Source organism: Adiantum capillus-veneris, chromosome 28 (genome assembly GCF_014529385.1).
Source record: "Adiantum capillus-veneris isolate H3 chromosome 28, ASM1452938v2, whole genome shotgun sequence".
Taxonomy (NCBI): domain Eukaryota; kingdom Viridiplantae; phylum Streptophyta; class Polypodiopsida; order Polypodiales; family Pteridaceae; genus Adiantum; species Adiantum capillus-veneris.
The window spans coordinates 32,179,428-32,199,565 of NC_140958.1; the positions used below are offsets into that span (position 1 = coordinate 32,179,428).

The 20,138-nt window shown below is 48.6% G+C and overlaps 1 protein-coding gene across 4 annotated transcripts in view; it reads left to right on the forward strand.

The window, feature by feature from the left end:
• ATGRIP (Golgi-localized GRIP domain-containing protein) overlaps window positions 1–20,138 on the forward strand; it is a 172,719-nt gene that overhangs the window by 114,608 nt on the left and 37,973 nt on the right. For all 4 annotated transcript variants that reach the window (XR_015187007.1, XM_086504852.1, XM_086504854.1 and 1 more), the window contains 3 exons: window positions 10,284–10,412; window positions 10,497–10,597; window positions 10,675–10,808. Coding sequence is in view for 3 of the 4 variants with exons in the window: in XM_086504852.1 (XP_086360978.1) it covers window positions 10,284–10,412; window positions 10,497–10,597; window positions 10,675–10,808 (364 nt within the window). In the remaining variant the exon portion in view is untranslated. The remainder of the gene's footprint in view (window positions 1–10,283; window positions 10,413–10,496; window positions 10,598–10,674; window positions 10,809–20,138) is intronic.

Sequence of the window (20,138 nt, forward strand, 5' to 3'; positions counted from 1 at the left end):
AGTCGGCGCAGCAATCTGGCCCTCGGTACTATGTCAAAAGCTTTGCGGAAGTCCACAAAGCTGCAATATATCCGTCTACCATGTGCTCGACCCTCCTCAATGATAGCTCTGAGTGTAAAGACATGATCCAATGTGGAGAAACCCCTCCTGAAACGAGCCTGTCCAGATGCCCGTACCCCCATAGTCTCTGCCCAACTGCTCTGCCTATGCTCAAGGATGGATGCATACAATCGTGCCAATGTGTGTCCTACCATGATAGTACGGTAATTCCCCGGCATTGTGGGGTCTCTTGTCTTGAAGATAGGTACAATAGTAGACAATCTTCAAGACTCAGGAAAGCCCTCACACATGACACGGTTGGACAACCATGCAAGCATCTCTGCCAACAAGTCCCCAACATGTATAATGTGCTCTCCTACCAAACCCTCATGATGCTGTGCCCGTCTGGTCTTCATCCTGTCAATGGCCTCCTTTACCATCTCAGTGGTAAAGAAGGTGCTCGTAGCCGGACATGGCTGTCGTGGATCTGGTAGTGGTGGCTGTCCAGGTACGGTGTATAATGATGCTGCATGCTGTCCCCATATCTCCGTAGAAGTAATCACTGGTGGGGGAGACTGCTCATGGAATAGACGCCAAGCCTCTTCTGAATCTCTACTAAGGAAGAGCTGATATAAATCCTGCTCCATTTAGACCAAGAAAGCTCGCTTCTTCCATCGTACTAGTCGTCGTGTAACAATACGAGACTGTCTATAGGTGATCAGTCCCAATGCAAGCTCCCGTGGATCTGAGCTCTCCTCTGTCGACACTCCTCATCATACTAGCTATTCTGAGGCATGTGCCGAGAACGACATTTCTGACCTGGCTGAGTGTGTGGGTATGCCTCTGTCGCTGCCCCATGTAATGTCATTGTCAGCATAGATGTGATCTCCTCCACCCTATATACCGGCTCTGATGTGCATAAAAGTCTACGTATCTCCTCTGCATAGAGTGAGTCAGTCTCTGGTGTAAAAGTATATCTTGGATGTCTACCACCTCGTGAGGCGTGAGATGTATTGTACTCAAAGGAGACTGATAATGTCAAAAGTGCATGATCTACTGCTATCCCAATAGGCCTGGCCCCCACTGTAAAATCCTGAATGTGAGAGAGAAAGCTTGGGTGTGTCAGAACATAGTCTACAGTATTGGCCCCATGTCTGTGTGGAAAACAAATAAAAGTTGTAGATAATAGGAAGGTCGGTAAGCCATTCAGTATGGCTAAACTGTGAGTAGTCGTCATCTCCTTGAGGTATCTCCCATACTCTGTATGCTCTCTGTCGTGAGAGCATCTCTCAAGCCCCATATACTCGGTTCTAGCTCTCTAAGCATTTCCTATGAGGTGTCATAGAAAACTGTCTGTGGACTTGCTGTATGGGCATTGAAATCCCCCAATAGTATGATGTCTCCATCCTTGGAGAACTCCCAAATATCATCATCAAGTACAGAGTAAGGAGACTGTCCTTTGGGTGAAGCATATACTGAAGTGCTGGGAGGAAAATAGCATATGGCGATGTACAAGAAATGTCCAGTCTCTGCCCTCAGCCTCACCCACATGTATCTGGCCTTATCATCTCTCCGAACTATGTGCAGTAGTGGTTGGAGCTCCTCTTTGAAAAGAACTGCTACACCTCCTGATCCTGTAGTCCCATGCTTAGATCTGGTGCATGTTCGGCAAGCCGTCTCCCATCAATATCCTGATATATGTGGCATCAACTGTCTTGGAGCCTAATGAGTCTCTGAGTAGAAAACAATGTCTGTCTCTGAAGCTACCCTCAAAGGCCCCCACATCAAGTCTATACGAACCATTACAGTTCCAACCCGCCATCCTGAGAGTGGTCCCATAGGTCTCGCACCGTCAAGTAGAGCGGCGCTATGTAATCACTACTCGCCTATCTCTGTAAAAGGCTAACTTTCCCTTCTCCCTTGCTGCTATAAGCTCCGGCATGACCTCTCTCATATGTGCAAGCTATGAGAGGGTAAGGTCATCTCCTAATTTCTTTTCTTCCATGGAGGGAAAGCGCAAAATGAGAGCCCGTTCTTTTGAACTCTCCCCATTACCTTCATTCTTCTTGCCCACTCTCCAAGCTTGTGTGTGCCAGGGCTTTTGCACCCCCATCTTGACATGAGGCTCTTCACCTCTCGGTCCACCTTATTTGAATCTTTTAGGCCCGTCACTCTCACGTGTAGAGCGCGTACCTTTCTTTATTTTTCCTCTTCAAGTGTCTTGTTGATGATGTCGGGTGTAGCCGGAATGTCCTTGCCCTTCCCCTTCTTGACAACTTCAATCCACTTTTCAGCCTCTTCCACCTTTTGCGTTTTGGAGGGAACCTCCACCCATGAGGTCTTTACAAAGTCAGAGTAACAAAATAACAACATAACAGAACAAAGATATATACTATGTGATTCTAGACTGGTCCATGTGAACTAAGCAAAATGGGCCGCTTGCTGGGATAGCTAAATCACAGGAGATCTAGCATCGGTCGTTGGCGGATCTCATCAATCTCCTCCATGGTTAGTAGTCTGACTAACCATGGGGGGAGAGAGAGAGAGAGAGAGAGAGAGAGAGAGAGAGAGAGAGAGAGAGAGAGAGAGAGAGAGAGAGAGAGAGAGAGAGAGAGAAATGTTATCTTAACGTCTTTGAGAGGCCAAAATGACCTATGAGACCAAAAAGTTACAATTGGTGAATCTGATACCATGTCTGAGTACGGAAATTACAAAGTTACAAAGAACTAACACTAAGACACTAAAGCACTAAGGAGAAAGGAAATAGGGGGAGGTGGGGGGGGGTTGTGGGTTCAGATGAAATCTCTCATCAGCTGTTGTCGGATCTCATTGACCTCCTCCATGATAAGTACTCTGGTTGGGCGTCTTGCATGTCGAGCTAGAGTGATGCGTATCTTCTCTTGCAGCCTTCGTCGGTAGTGGGAGACCCCTTGAGGTTGTGGACGTTTGGATCTGCCAAGCTTAGTGGCTCGGTCAAGCAGTGTACCTCTAGTATGAGTAGGCTCTGAGATCCAAGCTCTCCCTAAGTCTACGCAGCTCTAGCAGGAACAATCCGAGACACCTCTGATCCTTGTATCTCATGACTCTAGAAAAAGGTCCGAACCCTTCTCTGAACAGGCAGTGGAAGCGGCCGGGTATCTCATATTATGTCGGACAGTGACATGTGTAGTGCAGCTCTGTCTCTTGCTCGAAGTTACATAGGTGACATATCCTGGCTTCTACGGGCACCCCTCGAAATCGGTCGGTCTCGATCTGGAGCTGATGTGAGGATGTGCGTATCTGTCCAATAGCGCATCTTATTCCATGAGATAAGTGTGTATCCATGTATGCAGGCCTAATTACAAAGCCGTCCTTCGTGAGTTGGAGAAGATGCTCTCTGTAGAAGGCCATCTTCGTGCCTAACTCTTGTGTCGGCTTAATTATGTGCTCCTGGTATTTAGTTGAATCAGATCCTGATGTATGAGTCTGGTGATCTCTGTGCGTGTGAGATACAGGGAGGGTGTTCCAGGGAGTATTGAAGCAGAGGTAATCTATCCATGTTGAGACCATGCGACTGAAACCATGCTGTCATCTATCCATACCAACACGCTGTATTGCCTTGTAGAGTTAGTTGTCGAGATGACTCCAGGGCATGTAGAGCGTATCTGTCCTTGGGGAGATCCCATAGACCGTGCATAAAGTATACTGTGTGTGTGTGTGTGAGAGAGAGAGAGAGAGAGAGAGAGAGAGAGAGAGAGAGAAGAAGAGGATTTTAACGTCGTAGGAAACTATCCCAAGAGACCTTAAAGATCTATCCGACGAGACTTGAACGAGAGAGAGAGAGAGAGAGAGAGAGAGAGAGAGAGAGAGAGAGAGAGAGAGAGAGAGAGAGAGAGAGAGAGAGAGAGAGAGAGAGAGAGAGAGAGAGAGAGAGAGATTGATTATCGTCCTCGGAGGTCAAATATGACCCATGGGACCAAGTACACAAATTACAAAGGTAGCTCCATCATATGACTAGTACAACTCAATTGGTTGGTGTAAAGACTCGACGTGCGAGTACTAGCTTTTAAGGGGGTCATACAATCAGGCACATGAGCCACGAATTCTGAAATGGGAAGGAGGGGGACAAAATGACAAAACAAGGGGGGAAAAGCCTAAGTGGTTACTATTGCCGGTAGCAACGGGGTCTTCTTAGGAGTTTGAAAATCTTGAATGAGAGCTTGCCCATCTCGATATACTGCCCACTTTCCTTGTTTACGAGCTTCGTGCATTTTCTTGAGCTCGCTTGCTTTGAGTTTGAGTTGGTTCGTAGTTAACTCCTCAGCGATCCAAAATTCGTTCCCTTGAGGAGGCGGGATTGGCGTAAAAGCCTCAGCCGCTCTTCTTTGTCCTTGAAGGTAAGTGTGTATTGCCCAGGTGGCAAGCGTCTGTTTGTGTTGCTGAGCCAAGAGACTGTGTTGGGCTCAATAGTGATTGGCTGCAGGATGTCATTGAGCTTGATGATCGTTTCTTCGAGAGTGTCCTCGGTGGTACACCATGGTGATGGGAGCCCTCCGATCCTCACTTTAAGACCGAGGGATTCTCGTAGCTGGCGTTCTTGGAGGGGCGGCCTTTAACTCGGTGCCGATCTTTTGTGTGATGCCTTCTGTGACTTCTTGGACTTCCTTTTGGACCTTCGTGACAGACTCCGCAATGGAGGCTTCAACCTCTCGTCCTTTTGTAAGGAGAGTCTGGCTCTCTTCTTCCTTTGTGACCTCGAGCTTGTGTAGGCGTTTCTTGAGGGCTACATTTTCCCTAATGAGCTCTTGGATTTGGGTCTCAAGAGCCGAGATTCTGGCTTCTTGGCGGGCGAAGGAGTCCTTCCTGGGGGCAGCTGCCCACAACAAGAAAACTTTTGCGTGAGAACTGGTGCCTGTGGGTCAAATGACCTAGCCCAAAAACGAAGAAGCCGAGTGGTTGAAGTCTAAGGCGGCGGGCTCGAGGTCAGCTGAGGTGGCGGACAGGGTTTGCTGGCTGTTGAGCCTAGGTGAGGCCAGCTGGCTGTATCTACAGCTGCAATGTTGCTCGAGACCGGAGCAGGGCAGAGCTACGAGTCGCCAGGGCTGCACGGGCTGGGATAAGCATTTGGGTAGGGCACGCGCTAGAGCCGCAGGGTGTTGAGATGAGCTCGGGTAGAGTTGCAGGGCAAAGCTTAGCTTAACGCCCCCCCCCCCCCCCCCCCCGTAGGGCTGCCCCTCGCCCAGGTGGAGACTGTGGGAGAGGAAGAGAGGCTAGGGTTAGCGCTGTGTTGAGAGAGAGAGAGAGAGAGAGAGAGAGAGAGAGAGAGAGAGAGAGAGAGAGAGAGAGAGAGAGAGAGAGAGAGAGAGAGAGAGAGAGAGAGAGAGAGAGAGAGAGAGAGAGAGAGATGAAATGTTATGTTAACGTCTTCAAAAGGCCAAAGTGACCTATGAGACCAGAAAGTTACAATGGGTGTATCAGAATAACAAGATGACAAAATGACAAACTGACAAAATAAAATACTATGGAATCCTAAATTGCTAGGTGTCAGCTAAGCAGCTAGCTGGGATAGCTAGATCACAAGAGATCTAGCATCGGTCGCTGGCGGATCTCATCGATCTCCTCCAGGGTCAGTAGTCTGACCGGGCGTCGTGCGTGTCGGGCCAAAGTGATCTGAATCCTCTGATGCAGCCTCCGTCGATGTTGTGTAGTCCTCTGCAGTCATGGGCGTTTGGATCGCCCCAACTCGATCGCTCGATTGATCAGTGTGCCTCTGGTGTGAGGCACGAGCTCTGCTGTGGTAGTAGTTCCTCCGGGTGTGCGGTGGCAGCTCTAAAGATGTTTGTGATCTGTCTCTGAGACTGGCTAGCTTCTTCTCTCATTAAGCTCTCTCTGTGTTTGCGGAACTCGAGCAAAAACAGACCCAGGCATCTCTGATCCTCGTACCGCATGACTCTGGAGAGTGGTCCAAAGCCCTCTCTGAACAAGCAATGGAAGCGGCCTCGTATCTCGTAGTAGACGGGGCAGTGGCATGTGTACTGCAACTGTGTCTTAGACTCGATGTCACACGGGGGGCATATCCTGGCCTTTGCTGGTACTCCGCTGTTTCTCCCAATCTCGATCCGCAACTAGTGTGAAGATGTGCGTATCTGGCCAATAGCACATCGTATTCCATGAGACAAGTGGGTGTCCATGTATCTGGGCCTCGTCACAAAACCGTCCTCCATAAGTTGGAGAAGATGCTCTCTGTAGAAAGCCATCTTCGTGCCCAGCTTCTGTGCTGGCTATATCCATGTCCTACTGGTGTCTAGCTGAGTCAAGTCCTGGCGGATGAGCCTAGTGATCTCGGACTGTGTAAGAGTCAGAGAGGGTGCATCCAATGAGTACTGGAAGGGAGACAATCTGTCTATGCTGAACCCATGCGCCTGAAACCATGATGTCATCTCCCCATACCAGCATGCTGTATCTCCCTGCATGGCTAACTGTCGAGAGGACTCAAGTGCAAGGCTGGCATATCTGTCTCTGGGAAGTTCCCACATGCGGTGTATGAAGGAGACAGATCTGGTGAGCGCCTCAACCACTAGTGGGGGGGCAGCTAGCTCTGCCCGGACAATAGCACGTGGTACTAAAGCCTTAGCTCTAATGAGCCGCGAGATCATAGAGACAAGAGGCTTCTCCATGTCCCCCCATCCATCAGTGCGGCATGTCCTCCCGTGATGATCTAATGAAGGTCCCCAAATCTCAACTCCATAAAGCAATGCAAAAGCCACCAAAGTGTCAGAGAGCCAGAGCTTCGTCCGAGGCTCCTGAAACTAAACCTATGAACACATCCTTTCCAATCCACCCAATGCTGCATGGGCTCTCGTCAATTTAGTCTTTGCTGCCTTCCTCAATGAAAATGCTGGCCCACTAAAGACCACTCCAAGGTAAGTGTAGGGATCTGTATACTCCACTGTCTCTTGGCCGTATGTGAATGCAGGCGTTGACCTCCTGATCCACTGTGGGGTGGTATTAAATACCATGACGTTGGTTTTACCAAGGTTGACGGACAAACCACTTTCCTGGGCAAACCTATGCAAAGCATCCAGGTGACGTTGCATTCCCTCCGGAGAGTGGGAGATCAACACAATATCATCAGCATATAACAATAGTGGAATCCATGTCCCTGCCAGCTGTGCACCTCTATCACCATCCCTCTCAATGTAGTCAGAAACCTCATCCACATACATATCAAATAGAGTAGGAGAGAGCGGGCAACCCTGCTTCACCCCAATAGTTGAGTGAATTGGTGTGGATAGACCCTCTGAGGGTGCGTACATGCCCCACTACTGACTTGCATAATGCCATGACCCCCCAAATGAGCTCTGTGGGTACTCCCATCTGCTGTAATCTGCGCATCAATCTAGCTCTGGGTACTGTGTCAAATGCTTTGCGGAAAACCACAAAGCTACAATAGATCCGTCTCCCCTGCGACTTGCCCTCCTCGATGATGGCTCTGAGTGTCAAGATATGGTCAAGAGTAGAAAAACCTCTCCTAAACCCTGCCTGCCCAACAACACGCATGCCCTCCCTCTCTGCCCATCTTCTCAGCTGCTCCTCCAGATTAGATGCGTACAACCGTGCCAATGTGTGTCCAATCATGATAGTGCGATAATTCCCACTCTCCATAGGGTCTCCCGACTTGAAGATAGGTACAATAGTAGATAGGCTCCAACTATCAGGCAAGCCCTCACACATGGCACAGTTAAACATAACTGCTAGAAGCTCTGCTAGTAGATCTCTGGCATGCGTGAAATGCTCAGCCACTAAGCCATCATGATCATATGCTCTCCCAGTCCTCATCCTGTCAATGGCCTTCCTCACCATCTCAGCGGAAGCACATGTGTGTGAGCATGGATCGGGGGGGTCTGGAAGGGGGGCTCCTCAGGAACTGTGTACAGAGATGATGCGTACTGGCCCCAGGCCTCTATAGAAGTGATGGCGGGGGGGGGGGGGGGGAGTGCTCATGAAAGCGCCGCCATGCCTCACGTGAGTCCTGACTCAAGAATAGCTGGTATAGATCGTGCTCTAGGCGAGCCAAAAATGCCCTCTTCTTTCGTCGCACCAGGCGGAAGTCAATCTGTGACTGTCTGATAGTGATGTCCCCCAAAAGCACCTCCCTCTGAAGTCTAGCTCTAGTGTCCCGTCATTCCTCATCATACCAACTGTTCTGGGGCATGCTCCCTGAACGGCGTCTCAGCTCAAGCTGGGTATGTGGGTATGCCTCTATTGCTGCATCATGTAAAGTCTGTGTCAGTATAGTAGGAAGCTCCTCCAGAGGTCGCCGTGGCTCCTCTGTGCACAGGCGTCTGTAGATCCCATCTATGTATACAGAGTCCGTCCCCCGCGTGAAGGTGTATCGAGTAGGGGTTGCTGCCCGTGGCTTGTGTGCTACACTAAATTGAAAGAGATGGTCAACGACACAAGAGCATGATCCACTGCCACACCAACAGGTCTGGGTCCAACAGTGAGATCCTGGATACTAGAGATGAGGCTCGGCTGTGTCATGACATAATCCACTGTGCTGGCTCCATGTCTGTGTGGAAAGCATGTAAAACCCCCTGCAACTGGAAATCTCTGTAGGCCATTCAAGATGGCCAATCCATGTGCTGTCGCCATGTCTATCAAGTGTCGTCCATACTCATTGTGTTCCCCATGCTATGATAGTCTGGATAGGCCCATCTCTGCAACATCCAGCTCTCTCAGCATCTCCTGTGAAGTATCATAAAATATTGTCTGATGATGGGCAGTCCTAGCATTGGAATCCCCTAGAATGATGATGTCACCATCTCTAGAGAACTCCCATATGTCATCATCCAGAATAAAAAAGGGGGATTGTCCTTGGGTGGTGCATAAACTGACGTACTCGGGGGAAAGTAGCAGATAGCATTATAAAGATATCTGCCCGTCTCTGCTCTCAGTCTCACCCACATGTACCTAGCTTGCTCATCCCTGCGGGCTATATGTATCAGTGGCTGCAACACCTCTCTAAATAACATTGCCACTCCTCCTGAGCCCCGCCCTCTGTGCTCTGATCGTGTCTCCTGACTACAGGCTGTCTCTCATCTATATTCACTAATGTGAGGCATAGATTGCCCAGGGGTCTGATGTGTCTCAGAGTAGAAGACGATGTCTCTTCCCGTAAAACTATCCTCAAAAGCACCCAGATCAAGGTGCATAGATCCATTACAATTCCATGTGGCAACTTTGAGTGTGGTCCCATAGGTCTCGCACCGTCATGCGGGGCGCCGCTCTACAATCACCACTCGACCATTTGTGTAGAAGGCCGTCCTTCCCATCTCCCTTGCCGCTTGAATCTTTGGCATTACCTCTCTCATATGCGCAAGCTGTGTCAGAGTGAGGTCATCTCCAAGGAATATGCCCGTTTTCTTTAGTGTAGGACGCCTCTTGAAGAGGTCCTTCTTTGCCTCCATGGATGGAAAACGGATGATTAAAGCTCTCTCTATTGAAGTCTCCCCATTTCCTTGGGTTTTCTTCCCTACCCTCCATGCCTTTGTATGAGTAGCTTCACTACCCATCATACGGAGAAGTTCTGCGACTTCCCCTTCCACATCATCTCGGTCTTTTAGACCGGTTACTCTTGTATGCAAAGCTCTAGTTTTCCTTCGTTGCTCTTTTTCTAGAGTCATGTTGATGATTGTAGGAGTGGGGACAGATGTGGTTTCTTTCCCTTTCCCTTTCCCTTTCTTAGCGACTTCTATCCATTTCTTGGCCTCATCCGCCTACTTCTGTGTCTTCGTGATCACATCCATCCACGAAGACGTCTTTACCACATTCTGTTTCTCCCCTTCTTTGATCATCCGTAGCTGCTCCTTGATGACCTTGATTTCCTCTATCACCGAGGGCTGGAATCCCCTTCCTCTAGTCCACCGCTTGCTCTATCACTCAGCTCTCGCTTGAGGGCTGAGACCTCTTCTTTGAGTGCTAATGAATCCGCCTTAAGTGCTTGTAGCTCTGCCTGCAGGTCTTCTTTCTCCTTCTTCCATTGCGTGCCCTCGTTGAGGAACATTTGAAGAAGGTTGGCCTTCTCTTTCCACCATCCTTCCGTATCTGCTTTCCATTCTTTCATCTCCCTTTCCATTTGTGTTATCCGCTTGTTTGTATGGGGCTTGCAAGCTGGTAAAGAGCTCATGACCAGCTTGAGAGAGAGAGAGAGAGAGAGAGAGAGAGAGAGAGAGAGAGAGAGAGAGAGAGTGTTTTGGATCCAGGCAAGTCTCTTAGGAAAGGAATTTAGTGCTTACAAGGTAAGAGCACACTCCCTCCTCCAGAAGAAAGAGGCAGAGCTGTGTGCTGCCAAGGATGCTGAGCAACTTGCTTCCCAAGAAGCAGCACTGAAGGTTCTAAAAAAGTTTAATTTTTTAGCGAAGGCCATTTGATTTTCTCTCTTTTTTGAAAAAAATTAAAGAGGAGCTGCTTTCCAGGAAGCTCAAAATTTAGCAGCCTCAGCCGTAGCTGATAGAGATCAGGTGGTCAAAGCATTGAAAGAAGCTACACTGGTGCATGATAGTCAACTTGCTGCAAGGTCAGATCGCTTGCAAACTCATAAGTGCGAGCTAGTTTTGAGGAATCACATTGTTCCTTGTATCTTTTTTTTTTCAGAACTGGTGCACTATTGGATGCCCAACAAAAGATTCGGGAAATGGCTGCGAATCTTGAGGCTTCTAAAGCACGCATGCTGATTGAAGAGGAAGCATGGCAGAATCGGCTGGATGATGTCAATCAAAGATGGCAAGGTATCTACTTATCTACTTTGTTTTCCTTGTGAAACAACCCTTTTTTATAACAAAAAACGATGTAACTGTCATCTTTTCAAAAGCTTTGTATTTGATATGATAATATCAGACTAATGCCTTTTCTAGATGAACCTAATAAACCAAGCAAGCAATTGTGACATAAATTTTCAGCAGGAACTTTGACTTACTGCCTCAATCCTTCTTTGACTTCTAAAGCATCCGACCTCTATTTTTTCGTTACTTCCGTGACCTCGTGATCGTGAATTTGTTAAAGATGACCATTGAGAACGCTTTGACACAAATCACAGTCGTGATTCCTGATTATGCACAGAGAGTGTATGAATGCCTTTGTTGCTTGTTTCGATATGCCTTTAAACAGCACTCATAAAGGAAGTAGAGTTCTAGATTTCAGTTTCAGCTTTGATTCTGAAATACTATGTACCGCAGAAACTAGCAAGAAATTTAAAGACATACAATACGGCTAAAGTTAGTAGTGTACAGCTTGTCATTGTCCTATCATTTATATGCTATCACTTTACTTCCAGGGCCAACCTCACTCTGTCTGGTTTTCTCTTTCCTTGAAAAGGTAAAAAAGCTGACGAAGCTCACCAAATTCAGACGGTTTCTTTTCTCAAGAAAAAGATCCTTCCATTAGTTAAGAAATACTGCCCAAAGGGCTACAACCAGCTCTGCTATAGAGGACTACATCAAAACATGGGGAGACTCTCCCAGTGAAAAGACAAAATATGTACAATGAGGGCTAAATCACAAGATGGGAGAAGGGAACAGCCACACTGGTTGCCGGTAATGCTATCTAGGCATGCCCTGGACCACGGCTAAGAAGGGCCAAGGGCACCAAAGTGGAAGGAAGGCCTCGCGGCGCTCCCACATGTGGTCGGAACTGCCTTGGAGTCTCTCAAACTGACCCCGGAGTGTATGGATCAGCTCCAGCCAGATATCATGAACAGTCTTTGCCGGGGGAACAGGCGAGCCTCGAAAATGCGAAAGCAGCAGGCCCGCCAAATGAACCAAAGTGTCAGGCCACAGATGAGCTTCCAGCACCACTCACTATCACTGCACCACTCCTGGAGGATGAGCTCTGTGGCAGGCTGGAGTGTAGGCCGACCCTCCTGAATCACTCTCATCTTGTAGATGGAAGCCATCTCAAAACGAAGCGTTGGGCCCGTGAGTGTGGACCAGGTTGAACCACCCCAAGTGTATTGGCGTACTATGGAAAATGCTGGCAGCAGCCGAAGAATCCGAAGCCAAACCTGTTGTGCCATGGGGTAATCCAACAGACAGTGACGCTGAGTCTCTAATGGGTGGCCACAGGCTGCACATGCTGCGGAGGAGCCACTGTGCACCAACGAACTCCCAACTGCAGTAGCTCTGTGCACAACTAGCCACTAAAACATGGTAGCTCTCCTCGGCTGTCTGTTGTCCCATAGGCGCTCCGAGAACCGTGCCAAGAACTCTGCTGTGAAACCCTCCTCTTGCGAATGAAATGCTGTAGCAGGGCGAGCCTCTCTCCGTGCTGTCAGTATGTGACTCCCCAAACGAGCTGCATACTGGAAGAAAGGGGTCCCTCAATGATTGACTGAAGAGAAAGGATCGCGCCAGAACCACTCTCTCGGGTCCCACTGCACATGTACCAAGGGGCGACTCTCCCAAGCCCAAAGCCGCCAGTGTCCTGACATTAGATCTGCCGGGTCAGGATTTATTCCACATGTCGTCCCACAAATGCCCACAACTTGGATCCTTTGAAAACAGCACTCTGCAACCTGTGGTGCCTCCACTGAAACTTTGTGAAGACGACCCTCTCCCCGAACCTCAAAAAACTGCAATGAGGACCTCCAATCACGTGAAAGCCCCCATCCAACTGGGAGCTGCTGTCTCAAGAGGGGTGTGCCACTCGACAGGTATAGCCTCTGTAATATCCTGACGCATGCTTTGCACCCCTCTCATGCCACATAGTTGGATGCTCTGGATCTCCTTGGGAAGGCCTGGAAAATGGAGCGAGTCCCCAAAGGTATGGGCTGGACCCTCTGCCAAGGGACCCCCAAGAAATATGAGGCTTGCTACCAACCAAGTAGCCTCGTAGTGTGCTGACCATGGGGTTCCAAACAAGAGGCTGTCTCAAGCGCTCCCCAATGCATGTGGGTTGGTGTTGCTCAAGGCCACTCCGTTGTTGCTACAAGGACCTAAGTAGGCTTGCAGCAAAGCGGTCCTCCCAACTCCTGCTCTAGCCAATTCTACGCATCTTTGTGAAGATCCACCTGATGGACGGGCTCCAAGGGTCGCTTGTATGTGGGACTCAAGCACGAATCCGGTGAAGCAATAACTCTTTCTAAGTAGACTTAGGTGCTGTCATTTATGAGCCGTTGGTGGCTCTTTATGGTTGTATATATGAGTAGTAGCGTTTTGGTCAGGATTATCTGGACGTAGTCGTCTAGAGTGAGTCTATACACAGAGCACGTCTTCACCATCCCGGCACATCTGAGCCTCGACACTCCCATTGCGCTTGTGAGTCCTGGGTTGGAGCTGAGTGTGCTGCCACGCCAGAGTCTGTATCAGTTCTTTGAGATAGTTGAGTCATATGTTTTGGTCTGCTGTTGTGTCTTTGTGAGCTCAATTGATGTGTATTATTTCCTTTCTTTTCAGTCTGTTTGAGTGAGATTGTCACGCACATTGGCGATCACGGTGGGACCTCAAATGAAGTCTCACTCTTTGTTGAGATACAAATTGTGAAGCTAGTTGGTTGTTACCTAGCTTTGCCCACTTGCTTGCATTGTGTAGATAGTTTGCTGGTCTGGTCCTCTCTCGCCCTGGTCCAACCAGTCCTCGTCCTCGTCCCGGGTCTTGGTCTAGTCCCTGCTAGCCTGGTCCAGTCCTCCTTGCCCTGGTCGAGTCCTCCTCGTCCTGGTCCAGCTAGGTGGTCTAGTCACTGGTCCTGGACCAGATGATCTAGTCACTACCCTCATTTGCAGGTGGTCTAGTCACTATCCTCACTTGTCCTGGTCTAGACCCGTGTTGTTCAGCCCATAGTTAAGGGTCTTCTTGCCCAAAGCTCGGTTGGATTGGTGATCAGTGCATGACACATACAAGGCAGTCAGTCGAGCGTCAAAGCGCACTACTAAGCCCTCTGAAGTACTATAACAGAAGACGGCCTTTGGTACCTAGTAGAAGTCCATTAACCTCATCTCCATACCTCCACATACGACATCCCCCATTCCTTCGTCGGATTCCACATCTTCCAGATCACCTTCTCCAGTAAAGCTCTCTCCTATTTTGCTACACCAGGCTATTGAGCAACAGGCTCAGCAAGGAGCCATGGAGGCGTTGGCTAGTGTGTTGGCCAAGGTAAACATCAAGTTCCCCACCTTCAAAGGACTCTCTTCAGAAGATGCTGACGACCATGCAAGGAGGTTCGTATCTCTGTGTAGGGCTCGTGGTCTTAACAAAGAAGATGCTTATTTGGTACTTTTTCCATCCGCCTTGGACGGCTTAGGAAACAAATGGTACAGCCAGTTTGCAGAGAACCATTTTGCAACTTGAGCAGCCTTAAGACAACGATTCTGTGCAGCTTTCAAGCCAGGTGACTACCAAGAGAAAGTGTTGGATGAGTTGGCCAACATGGTGCTCCAGCCAGAGGAGACTTTTGCAGAGCTTATGACTAAAACCAAGTCTCTGGTTGCCAAGCTTCCCCAGCAGCCCGGTGAATTCATGGTTAAGAAGTGGGTGAAGAAGGCGCTCCCCAAAACCTCTCAGTAAAAACTCCGAGAGAGCCTCCAACCCGACGCCACTCTAGAGGAATTCATTGCAGCTGCTACTAGGATAGAGGGGGCTAGGAAGTTGTTCAACAACTCCCCTCACATAGAGACTCCCTTTGTGTTCTTGGAAAGTAGTCCTGCTGATCCATTGACTTCTTTGCGCAGAGAACTTGAAGCCCTAAAACTACAACGCGCTCTCCAAGAATAGAAATCAATCTCTCTTAGACAAGAGAAACCATCGCATCTTGAGGCTTTGGATCAAATCAAGAGAGAGCTAGAAGAGCTTCGGTCTCAGCAGGAGACTAAAGCTATGGTATGGTGCAGCTCTTGTCGCTCTCCAGGACATCCTCCACAGGACTGTCCCCTTCGGGCTTATTGCCACTTCTGCGAAAAATCTGGGCACGAAGACAAGGATTGTTACTATATCAAAGGATTGCGGCAAATACAACAAAGTCTAGGTCCTTCTCTCCAACAAGGGCTAGCACTTGCATCCAACATGGTCTCACCCTATGGCCATCAAAACCCGACAACACCTCCTATGCAGCAAGGTATGCACAACAACTTTGCATCCCCCAGCTTTTATCATGCTAGTACTCCCTCAGTTCCCCAAAGCTTCTACACGTCAGCCTCCAGCTCCATGCAGCAATAAGAGCAGCGACCACCTCGCCCCCCGTTTCGTCCGTCTAATCGACCAATCTTATGCTACAGATGCGGTGAATATGGGCATTACCAAAGTAAGTGTCCTTTACTTGAAGGGTCTCCTCCTTGCAGACAATCTAAGGACCACTAAAGTAAGGATTGTCCCAAGCAATGGACATCCTCATCTTCAAGCCCGAATCAAAACCAACAAGAGTTCAGATTCCCGAAGATCAATCTAATCACAGTGAATACCACCCCTCAGCCAACACCTGCTACACATATAGTTCGGCCACAACAAGTGGCAGAGCCCGCTGGCGTGCTCACTCGGGCACAAAGAGCAGCTCTGGGTTTAAGCTTGCCAACAGGACCATCTCGTCCATCACTTCCGCAACCTGATCAAACTGTCGAACCCTTAAGTGGTGAAAAGAATAGGCCAATCTCTATGCTTTCGGACATTGATGGAGCCTTCCTGGCAGCAGTGGTTGACTTGCAACAGGACAAAGTTTCCGAGGAGGCCCAGATTGTAAGAGCTAAGCCCATAGTGGAAGCAATCTTGAAGAACACCTTTCAACAAGTGTCCCTTTATGAGATGCTCCGGCTAGATGCAACCCTCAGAAGTGACACCCTCTCAATAATTCAGTCTCTGTACCCTGGTACAGGGCCTAGTGGCGGGCACCTACCTGTGCAGCCCTTAGAGTCCTACATGATTTCATATCCAGCTGCTCCCCTCACCGACTACAAAAGTCCTCGTCTCACTGTATCTATTCTTGGGCATCAATTCTTAGGCGTCATAGTGGATGGTGGATCTGGGATCAATCTAATGCTAGAATTTACTATGTCGACCTTAGGTCTGCAGCCTACCCGCCCTGCTCCATTCACTGTTACATTGGCAGACTAGAGGACAGTCTACCCTGTGGGCATAGTAGAGAAGGTGTCTCTGAGGGTACAAGACTTCACATTTAGCTTGGATTTTGTGGTGGTCAGTCTTCCTCAGGTGGAGGGAGGATTTCTTTTGCTGATTGGTAGACCATGGTTGCGGCATACTAAGGTACTTCAGGATTGGGGAAACGACGCCATGTGGATACATACTCCTGGCTCCCCAATGCAACCAATTCGGCTCGAAGGAGGGATGGATCCAGTGGCTCATCACAGCTCATTATCAGTACAGTCCCAACCCCGACCCTGAGCAGCCCATCCCACCTGATGGGTCTGACGAAGACCTACTACAGTGGTTGGAAGCTACCACATCGATGCCATGCTATGTGGTCTCTATTCAAAACTCACCTGTGTCGGTAACACTCTCTCTCCCAACTCCTCAGGCGGACACAAATGTCCCAAGTCCTACAGCAGACAGTAGTCCTACAACAGACAGTGGACCAATCTAAGAAGTAAGTGTGTCAGCCCCAAATTCTCATGATTCAAATGATCCTCCGATGGAAGGCGTTGGCCTTGGGGAACCTATAACACATCACCGAAGGAGGAAGAAATCTCCTCGGCATGAACTCGCCAAAGATCTCCCCCTTCCTCTAATATCTCCCAGGCCGGACGCCCCGCCCCTTCAAAAGCACTCTGTTATGTCTGGGTCTGAAGATTTACCCTTCGAGGAGCTTCCACCAGGATGGTTACAAGAAGAGTATGCGGAGTTTCCAATCGATCAAACACCAGCACATGATGTCTCGAAGCTCCAAGAGGCAGCTCACTTCTCATCTTCGGAAGCACCCTCTCCAGCTACACCTCCTGACCCGGTCAAAGAAGTCAACTTGGCAGATCCTGACAACCCTCAGCACGTACTCTTAGTAGCTTGGTTATGGGAGCATCCGACGTTACTCAATCAGGTAGTCTCTTTTATACACTCTTTTTTTAAGATGTTTTTGCCTGGTCCTACAAGGATTTGGACGAAATCTCACCAAAATTGGGTGTCCACACTATACCTCTAATTGAAGGGGCTAAGCCTGTAAGAGGCCGAGCTTACAAGCTCAACCGAAGTATGTTGAGGCGGTCAAGTTTGAGTTAGAAAAAAGGCAAGAGGTAGGGATCATTGTACCTATGGAGCACTCTTAGTGGTTATCACCCATGGTGATAGCTCCTAATAAGTAGTCCAATAAAATTCGTGTGTGCGTAGATAACCACGCTCTAAATAAGGTAACTATCCCAGATGGTTTCCCCACACCTTTCACTGAGCGTGTGCTTGAAGATGTAGCAGGGCATGTATTGTACAGTTTCATGGATGGATTTAGTGGATACAATCAATTGGGCATCCATCCAGGTGATCAACTGAAAACGGCCTTTGTGACTCCCTGGGGTATTTTTATATACACTAGCATGTCTTTTGGGTTGAAAAACGCTCCACCTTCTTTCAGTCGGGCGGTATATCTCATCTTTTGTCCTCTGCTTACAGATTATCTTCGCATCTTCATGGATGATTTTTCGACCTTCTCAGGTGCTCAATGTTCAACCCCAATGGAAAATCTAGAGGAACACCTCGCTCAGCTCTCTGCTGTCTTCCTCAGATGCAGAGAGGCACGCCTAAAGCTAAATCCTAACAAATGTCATTTTTTGGTCACTGAGGGCGCACTTCTAAGCCATGTGGTGTCTGCTAAAGGCTTAGCGCCTGACCCAGAGAAAATCGTGGCAATCTTAAAGTTAGCACCTCCCATCAGCCCAAAAGGGGTGCAGAGCTTTGTAGGCCATACAAGTTATCATCGCCGGTTATATGCATGTATGCACAGGTGGCTCAACCCCTAACCCGCCTAACCAGTGCTACTATTCCCTTTCAATGGTCGAATGCAGGGGCTGAAGCTTTTGCATACCTCCAAAAACGCCTCACTGAAGCGCCTATCCTAGTGGCTCCAAATTGGTCTCTCCTTTTTCATGTGCATACTGATGCCAGTCAACTGGCTGTGGGGGCTGTGCTGACTCAGCCTAGTAAGGAGTACAACCTGGATCGCCTTGTTCACTATGCAAGTCGTCTACTCACCAAGGAAGAGCGCAACTATAGCACCACAGGAAGGGAAGGTTTGGCTATTGTGTATGCTATGCAAAAATTTCGGCATTATTTATTAGGGGTCCACTTCACAGTTATTACTGATCACCATGCCCTGCGCTATCTGCTCAACAAGCCGCAAGTTGCAGGTCGAGTATGGCGATGGCTACTCTTATTTCAAGAATTTGATTTCGAAGTGGTACTCAGGCCCGGCAAACATCATGTCCTTGTCGACCACCTCTCTTGCATTCACACGGGTCAAGAAGCAATGGGGGTTGCTGACGACTTCCCAGATAGCAGTTTCTTTAAGGTGGATACCACTCCGGAATGGTACGGCGATGGTTTGCATCTGCTTTCTACTGGCGTGTACCCAGAGAACGCTTCTCCATTGTAGAAGAGATGACTGTTGTTGAAGCTAGGCCATTCACTCTGATTGGGGGCCAGCTATACAAGTTAGGACAGGATGGTGTTCTGAGGCGGTGTCTCCCCTCATGACGTCAAGTATATTTTGGAGGATACCCACAGTGGTCCCACTGGTGGCCATTACCTTGGTCAGATTACTGCCCAGAAGATTCTCCAGTGTGGCTTATGGTGGCCCTATATTCTTTGGGATGCAATTGCCTATGTAAAAGTATGTGATGTGTGTCAGCGCTATGGCCCTAAACCAAGCAAGCAGTCAAACCGTCCTCTGCAGGTCTCTATGGCATGGCAGCCCTTTGAGAGATGGGGCATTGATTTTGTAGGTCCAATTACTCTCTCCGCCCAACCAGTCAATCAGAAGTATCTCTTAGTGGCGATTATGCAACAATGTGGGCAGAGGTACTGGCAACAATGGGATTGCATTGGCACTACGATAGCCAAGTTTCTCTACGAAAATATTTTGTGCAGGTTTGGATGTCCCTTGGAAATCACCAGTTATAGGGGTAGTCACTTTGTGAATGAAACGATTTCAACCTTGCTTGCCAACTTCAAGATTTTTCACCGAAAATCTTGTTCCTATTACCCTAGAGCAAACGGGCAGGCCGAGAGCACTAATAAGGTTCTGATAGCACTTCTGCGGAAAGCATGTCATCTTCATCCGTCGACTTGGGCTCAAGCTATCCACGGCACCCTTTGGGCATATCGAACTTCTTTCAAAGCCACAACCAATCACATCCCATTTCAATTAGCTTTCGGTTTGGAAGCGATAGCACCCTTCGAATTCAACTCGGGATCTCTGCGAGTCGGTAGTCTGCGTGCCAATGGAGATTTGGGGTCGGCATCAGTCTCTCGTCTTTTCCTTCTGGATGAAAGCCGAAGTTTGGCTTCTCTGGCTCTGGAAGCAGAGCAACTTCGTCGCAAAGCCTGGCACGATCGCCATCTCAGAAAGCCGCAAATAACGCAAGGAGCATTGGTGCTACTTTATCAAGCTAAGTATTTGAAAAAAGCAAAGAAGTTGGTCCCAGCATGGCAAGGACCATATACGGTGATGGAGATTCTACCCACGGGGCTGTACAATTAGCCACCCTTGAAGGAGTTCCGCTGCCTTTAGTCAATGGATCTAGGATCAAATGCTATCATGCTTAAGCTGGCGATCAACGGTCTAAAATCAAGTGTTGATCTTCGCCGACTCTTGAACCCTTAAATATCTTCTGGATCACTATCTTCGATATTCCTACTGTTCTTTTTCATCCTATCGCATACACCCTCTCCTTATACAACTCTCCTTTTGCTGACTCTGTTGCGTTCAATAGGCTTGATTCTAGAATTGGGAAAACCCTCTCCTTCACTCTCTGTCTTCACTCCTGTTTGTATCCTATGTAAAACCCCTCTTCTGTCCGTAAGCATGATTCTAGTCTTTGGCTTAACCTACCCACTACCTCAATCCGACTCGTGCCTTTTTACAAAGCACAAAATTCTGTTGATCTATAGCGTCTCAAGTGACACTAAGTTCTTTTG